The sequence below is a fragment of the Prionailurus viverrinus genome, unplaced genomic scaffold, assembly GCF_022837055.1.
Source record: "Prionailurus viverrinus isolate Anna unplaced genomic scaffold, UM_Priviv_1.0 scaffold_40, whole genome shotgun sequence".
NCBI lineage: Eukaryota > Metazoa > Chordata > Mammalia > Carnivora > Felidae > Prionailurus > Prionailurus viverrinus.
The window spans coordinates 1,696,172-1,703,522 of record NW_025927608.1 but is presented as its reverse complement, the minus strand read 5'-3'; the positions used below and the strand labels follow the sequence as shown (position 1 = coordinate 1,703,522).

General features: G+C 56.2%; 1 protein-coding gene across 2 annotated transcripts in view; it reads right to left on the bottom strand.

The window, feature by feature from the left end:
* Positions 1–1,671: 1,671 nt before the first annotated feature.
* EFL1 (elongation factor like GTPase 1) overlaps positions 1,672–7,351 on the bottom strand; it is a 124,847-nt gene continuing 119,167 nt past the window's right edge. For both annotated transcript variants that reach the window (XM_047846705.1, XM_047846706.1), the window contains exon 20: positions 1,672–1,985. In XM_047846705.1, the coding sequence (XP_047702661.1) occupies positions 1,797–1,985 (189 nt within the window). In that variant the 3' untranslated portion in view covers positions 1,672–1,796. The remainder of the gene's footprint in view (positions 1,986–7,351) is intronic.

Below are 7,351 nucleotides of genomic sequence, written 5' to 3'. Positions count from 1 at the left end.
GTGAACTTAGCTACTACCTGGCACGCACACACTTGCACGTACTGTTGTATACGTGTGCGCGCGCGCGTGTGTGTGTGTGTGTGTGTGGTGTCCTAGGGATCACAACAGGACTTGGGTATCTCCCCTCACGTCTATGGACACTGACCCAAGCAGCTCGTCCCTCTGCCCCTCTCCCCGCCCCAGCCCCTGGCCCGCCCGTGCTCCAGGGTCATGGGGAAAAGGCATTACAGCCATGTTGTCCAGTGCCCGTCCCAGAGCAGGAAGGCTGTCCCCAGACATCAATGCCAAGTCCTCCAGGAGCGAGGGTCCTGGGTTGGTGGCCCCCCGCTGCCCGAGGCCTGCCCGTAACTGACTACAGACACCCCGCCTGCGTGAGAACAGGAACACTCCCGCTGCCAGTGAGGCTAGGCTTTGGGCACGGCCCCGGGGCACGAGCGAGCAAAGACACGGTCTCAGTACCCACACCTGCCGCACAGGGACGTGGTTCCTGAGTGGGGGGGGGGGGGGGGCACCACGGCGCGCACGTGGGGTGGACGACTCACACGGGGGGCTGGCCGCACCCCCCGGCCGGCTTCTCCGGGGTCACTTGACCACTCGTGACCGTCTCCCTCAACGTGGGGACGGTGCCGCGTCACCTCCCCCGTGCCGGCGCGTCTGGTAGGGCCCCACGGGACTGCGAGAGAGCTCCAAGTCTGGGGCTGCGCCTCCTTGCGAAATGAGCGAGTGCCGGGAAGGGGCAGAGTCCCAGAGTACTTCTCACGGCACGTGTGGGCGCTCGGAAGGGTGCTGTTTGCGAAGGCTGCCAATCGACGCGCCAGCTTTTCCTCCCTATCAAAGTTTTCAAGATAAACCGATGCCCAGAATAACTCTCCTGAGTTAACTCAAGTATCTGTACCTGGTAAGCTTAAACTGACGGTGACTTACGGAGCCACACTGTCGCCAAAGTCGGGGTCAGTTAGAGTCGACCAGCTAGACCATGGCTCCAACGAACAGAGATAATGTCTCCGTAACTCCAACGAACAGAGATAATGTCTCCATAACTAGTATGAGGACCTCATTTATTGACCTAGTGTGTAGGAAGAAAGCCCATTGAAAGCCTCTCAAAAACAAAGTCTGATCTGATTGTCGTACGTGTTTTGAAAGAGAATCCTTCGTTTAAGTGGCTATAAAAATTATTAGTGCATCCTCAAAAATTACAAAAGCTATTTCTGGCCGGATCGCATTGACTCCTTCCAGGAGATCTCCCCGAAGGGCGCAACCGAGGAGGTTTAAGAGTGTTGGCAATAAAGGAAATAATCTCGTCACGTTAGCTAACGTCCCTGAAGATTAACAGGAAACCACCGAGGAAGTTACAGAGGTTATTTTTCTAAAGAACAGGCCTACGGCCTAACTCTCACCAACACCTATCTGAACACGAGCGATGTGATTTACGAGGGAGTGCGAAAGCAGGTTTGAGGCCAGCGCCAGTTGGACGGGACAGTGTGGCCGCACAGACCAGCAGGGCGAGGGTCAGCTACGACCGGGTCGGACTGCAAGTGGCCTCTCGAGGACGCGGCCTGACTTGGGAATCAGTTAGGACCACGCCGGGGCGAACTCTCCCGGGCGCGGGACGCCGGGAACTTCTCGCCTCGCGCCAGAATGGGTCAACAAAACCACTCGGGAAACACGTTCTCTCGCACCTCTTTAAAATACTTATAAGCATCAGATTTATTGACAGTGAGCTCAGAGAGGTTTTCCCAGCATCTGGCCTGGGGTGGCGCCTCCGTTCCAAAGAGGAGGCCCTGCCGGGGGCGGGGTTACTTATTTTTGCTGAGGGTTCTCTGCTTCTCCGCGTGCGCCACCACCTTCTCCTCCACGTAAAGACCCTTCCGCTTACGCACGGCGTCCATGTACTTCCGGGCCTGGTTCTCAGAATCCGCCTTCTCCCCGAAGTGTAAGTACTCCTCCTCGGTGGTTGGTACCCAGAAGGGGTCGCTGGGGATGACCTGGCGAGAGAAGGGGACAGAACGTGCCAGGTCAGGCAAGCATACTTGGATTTCAAACAGCCTTGCCAGATTCCTGGCGTGAGGCTGAAGAACCAAAGTGAAGCCACGAACAGCCAGTTGCTGGGAAGGGCAAGGAACAGTCGTGAGGGATCACAGGACGCGTGAACAGAGGGAAGCAGCTTCCACAAACCTGTAAGGTGCACGACGTCACCCCGAGGCACAAGGGCGACTCTGAACTTTGAATATCGTGACGGAAAAGCTCCCCCTCTCGCTCGGATGCATCTGGGTACCAGCGGGGTCTTTTCATCCACTTTGCCCTCGTCCCCAGCAAAGACCAATGCCCGTAAGCCCACTTCTGGTCACCCAAGCTTTTGCTCCCAAACTCCGTGGTGTGACCGGTGAGCCGGGCCGCTTGGCCCATGTTCTGTCGGGACGAGCGGCAGTCAGCACTGCCCTCCTCCCTCTTTGGTCTGGGCCCCCGCCTGCTGGCGCCCTCACGGTGAGGGAGACACGTCCAGGGGAGCCTCCTCCTGACGGGAGGGAGAGGGCAGAGCCTGGGCCCCGGGGAGGGGGGCGGCGGGGGCGGGGCTGGTCTGTAAGTAGTGACGTGGGGGTGCCCAGCCCCTCTGGGATGAGCAGCTGCCGGGTCACGAGGCCCACAGCGATGGCGACACTGGACACAGACTTCCCTGAGGTCCAGGACAGAGGGGGCGGACAGTTTCCTGCAGGCAGAGAAGGTTCCACGAGCCGCACACTCGTGGCCTGTCTCTGCCTCCTCGCCAAGGGTTCCCCCAGGATGTGACAGGTAAGTGTGTGAAGAGAGAGAACCAGGGGACAAGGGTCTTCTTCCCCTCTCCACTAGAAGTGCACAGTCCGCCCCGTCCCTCCGCGTCACTTACGGAAGCCGCCCTGACCCGGCCCTGCGGCAGGAGCCCCGCGGCCTGGCTGGTCTCGTTCTGGAACGTGGCGGCAGGGGCTCCGTACCCTCCACGGTCGAGACCACACTCTCCAAGGTCAGCCTGACAGGTAATGAAGGTGAGAGTCTGGCCTTCACACACCTTATCCGGTTTGTCGTTTTCTCTCATTTCTCCATTCGGGAAAGAAAGGGGTGGTATTTACTCAGTGGCCTCAAATCCTAACACTTTTCAATTTAAAATCTAGAAATGGCGGAAAAGGAAGTAGATGCTCTTCAGCACCAGAAATGGAAGGGTCTGGTCTGTGAACCGGGAGGGGGAGGAGGGGAGCCCACAGTAGTAAATGGGGGTAAAACCCCTGTCCGCGTCCCACAGGGCGCCAGGCCGGGTCCGCTGCCCGCTCAGGATAGGCCCCAGCCACACAGCCCAGGCCCTCTCTCTGGAGCTGGAAGAACCACGTGTGCCCTGGGTCGTGGCTACCAGGGGGGACAGAGGGCGGGACGGATCGTACTGGGCCCGTGTCCGCGGTCCTGCGCCATCCGCCCTGGTGAAGGCGCCGAGCTGAGCAGCTGCAGAGCTGTGGCGCTCGGGAGGGACAGGTGACTCGGAGATGCCCCAGGGTGACGCGGGGGAGAAGACCCGACTGAAGACGGCTTCGCACAGGGCACGACAGGAACCCCCACCCCAATCAACAGTAACCAGACTCAACAGAGGGAGCACTCGTAACCAAGTAAGAGAGGTGACGGAGTGACCGAGGGTTACGGAGTTCACTTAAAAATTCTCCAAGAAATAAGGGGCGTGTGGGGACACTGCATCCATAAAACATGAGGCAGCTGTAAAAAAGTAAGAGCTAGAAATCCTAGAAATAAATTCAGACGGAAGGATGCAAAAGAAAGAACCTCGGCAGGCAGGTTAAATAGCGAACCGCTGAGAAGACCCCCTAAATGAACAGACTCGACGTCCAGGATAAAGAACTCCTACAACCCAGCAGAAAAGATGAGCAGCCCAATGGAAAGACGGGCGGAGGACTCGAAGGGATCCTTCTCCAAAGAAGATGTGTGAATGGCCAGCAGGCCACGAAGAGACGTCGGTCATTAGTCACGAGGGAGACGCACATCAAAACCACGATGAGGCTCCAGCTCGCGCACGAGGGCGACTTCTACCAAACACGGAAAAAAGTGTCTGGTGAGGAGCCGGTGCCCCACGCCGGCCCCGGTGGCGCTTCCCGAAGACCCCCTTCTCCCTCGCACCACGCGGCCACAGAAGCCCTCTCCTTGGGGAGACAGCCGGGAAGCGGAACGTCCCCCGGGCAGTCGTCCACAGACCGTCTACGCTGCGGGAGACTAGTTTTAAGCTGGTTACTGGCGTCCTCCCCTCACATCACATAAGCCCATCAGAGCATATAAAGAAGCTGCATGTTCTCAGCAGGTCTGGGGAGTAGCGGTGAAGAGGCTGTTAATCCTGTTTACAAAGTGACGCATTTTTATAAATGTTTATTTATTTTTGAGAGAGAGAGAGAGAGAGAGACAGAGTGTTAGTGGGGGAGGGGCAGAGAGAGAGGGAGACACAGGATCGGAAGCAGGATCCAGGCTCCAAGCGGTCGGCACAGAGCCCGGTGCGGGGCTCGAACCCACGGACCGTGAGATCACGACCTGAGCCCAAGTCGGACGCTTAACCGACTGGGCCACCCAGGCGCCCCTAAAGTGACGCGTTTTATATAGAGCAGCAAGTGAACTATGCTAGTTGAGAGACACCAGACTCAGACCGGTCCTTGTCTCAAAACCGGTAAGACCAGGAGTTTCAAAAGGTCCCATTCCGTGTGGCCCTCCGCACAGATTCCAGGGTAGACTCGAAGCCTACCTTCTGCACTCACCTCCGTCCTGGGGTCCTCTGGAGTCCCGCTCCAGACCGCCCCTCGCCGGGGGGCTCGGGTGCCTAGACCGTGCCGTGCGCTACAGAACGGCACCCTCGAGGCCACAGGGCAGAGCTCGCATCAGTTTGGAAGAAAAGGTGCTATTTTCTAACTGGTTCACCCAGAATTCATCTGCCCACAGCGAGAACGTTGTTTTGCAGCCCCACAGCCTGGAGGGGACGGCATTTTCTAGCTCACGGGAAGGAAGGCTCCCAAGTGCCAGCTGCTGTCCTGGGCATTAAAAACAAAAAGAGGAAGAGGAGGAGGAAAGGGGACAACAGCCCAGAAGGGAAGCGCGTGGGGAGCCCTGTCTCAGGTCGGTGCCCAGCTCTCGCGAGGACCGTGGCTGGCGGGTGGGAGACACCGCGTCCGGAATGAACTTCTTCAGCGCTACTGTGCTCAGAGCCGCGGCCTCCTCACCCCGGGTGAACTCCAGCCCGCCCCCCGCGTGGTCTCGGCATCGAGCAGCCAGGCTTGAGGTTGTGCTGACATGCGTGTAGAACTCCACTGGGTGGGAATATTTTTCTCTCTGTGCCTGTTATTAGCTCCTTTTCTTCCCTTTTCACAGAAGGGGTAAAACACAGAAATTATGAGATTGCTGACTTCAAAGGTTTCCTCATGGAAAATGCCTGTAATTTTATTTTCTCTATTTTTTGAAGCACTTTCTCTCAAAAGCTCTTGATTGTAAATTATATGGTGTGATAGAACACAAATGGAAGAAAGTGGCTTGGAGCGAGAAGCCAGAGCTCAACGACTGCGTTATTTCTAAACCCAACCAGGGGGGAGGACGAAGACAGCCAAAAACGATCACATCAATGACATTTAATTATAACGTCGTTTTCAAGACTTTCACAGATTTGAAGCTGTCGGGAGTGGGGACTAGGACAGGTGGCAGGGGGCCGGCAGACGGTGGTACAAAACTGGAGCGGGCTCTTCTCGACCGCACTCGTCTCTAAATTTACCAAGAGACTGACTTTTAATAACCAACTAAGACAGAAACTAGTATTTCAAAACAAAACAAAACAAAACAACTACTATTAAGTACGTAAGATTTCTGGCCTTTTGTGAGTGAGAGAAAAAGCAGATGGAAAAGTCATCGTGGTTTTCACATTAACAGAAATTGCCTATTTGGTAAGAACCTGCTGTTCCTAAGTATCTCTTCTCCTGTTTTCTTTGCTAACAGGTATTTCAGGCTCGGGATGAGGGGAGGCACACTCTTTCTGTAAAGAACCAGAGTGCAGGCCACACGGTCTCTGGACAGGACCTACAGAAAACACGTCTAAGAATGGGTACGACCGTGTTCCGGGAAACTTCGTTCACCGGAACAGGTGACGGGCCATCGTCTGCTGACTCCTGATTAGTCAGGCTCCATTTCCCAACCTCCTGGTTAGGGGGGTGCTGTGACATGTGGCCACGCGACTGGCTGTGGGCACTGGGACATTCACGTCCCTGCAGGGAGGGCACGCGCCCTCCTCTTCCCATTCTCCCACTCCCTGTTCTTCCCGCCTGGGATGCGGACGTGTGGTGCGAGGGAGAGCAGCCACTCTGGACCCTCAGCAGAAGCCACGTGCTGACAAAGGAGTTGGAGCAGCCTGGGCCCCCGCCCCCGCCTTCCGCCAGCCCAGCATGAGCCCCCACCGCCCCTGCCACCCCCACCAGTGAGTCCCCACCGCCCCCACCAGTGAGCCCCTGCAAGCGAGCCCCCACAACCCCCCCCCCCCCACCAGGGAGTCCCCTCCGCCCAGGCCCCCGCCCCAGAAGAAGACAATCTACTCTGAGAAGGTTTTCACAGAACAGTCTTACCTGCTTACTTGCCAATTAAGAAACAATGAAAACTTCCTAGAGTTTTAAAAATGTGCTTTATAAAACCACTTTCAGGGATAAGGCCGACTGTGAAATGATCACTTATTTTTAGCAAACAGGATATGTGAATTCAGAAACCCAGTTCCTCCAATCATGATGCTCCTACGACAGCTCTGAATCCCTGCTTTGGATCTGTCCGCACACGGGACCCCCGGGGATCACGAACTTGCACTCTGTCTGTTCTCGTCAAACATGCCAGAACCCGGCCTTGTCACTGGTGGGATCAAGGCCACCTTCCTGAGACGGACACCTTGTCATCGGCAAGATGTTCGGACGGGTGAGCTCCAAGTTCTGGGGAGGTTCTCGGAACGGCAGCACCGATGAAGACAGTGCTTTGCCCTCTCGAGGTCACTGCTCTAAGTTGGATAAACCCCCCTTCGGTTCTAAATGTCAGCTGCACTGCCCTGTAATCACGCCTAGTCCCTAAAACACACGGGGGAGGACTCTGGAGACCGTTCCAGTAAGATCATCCCTAATAGACTCACTACAGACGTAGTTCTTCAGAAGCTGCTTGAACAAATCCGTTCTTTGTATCCCTCACTGGTGTTTATTCCTCTGTAATAATCGAGTGCCGAAACCAAAGCTGAAAAGGTCCAAGTTTGGGTAAGTGGGAAATTACTACCCACTTAAGTTCAGAAATTAACAAATAAATGTTTTGGGGGGTGCCTGGGTGGCTC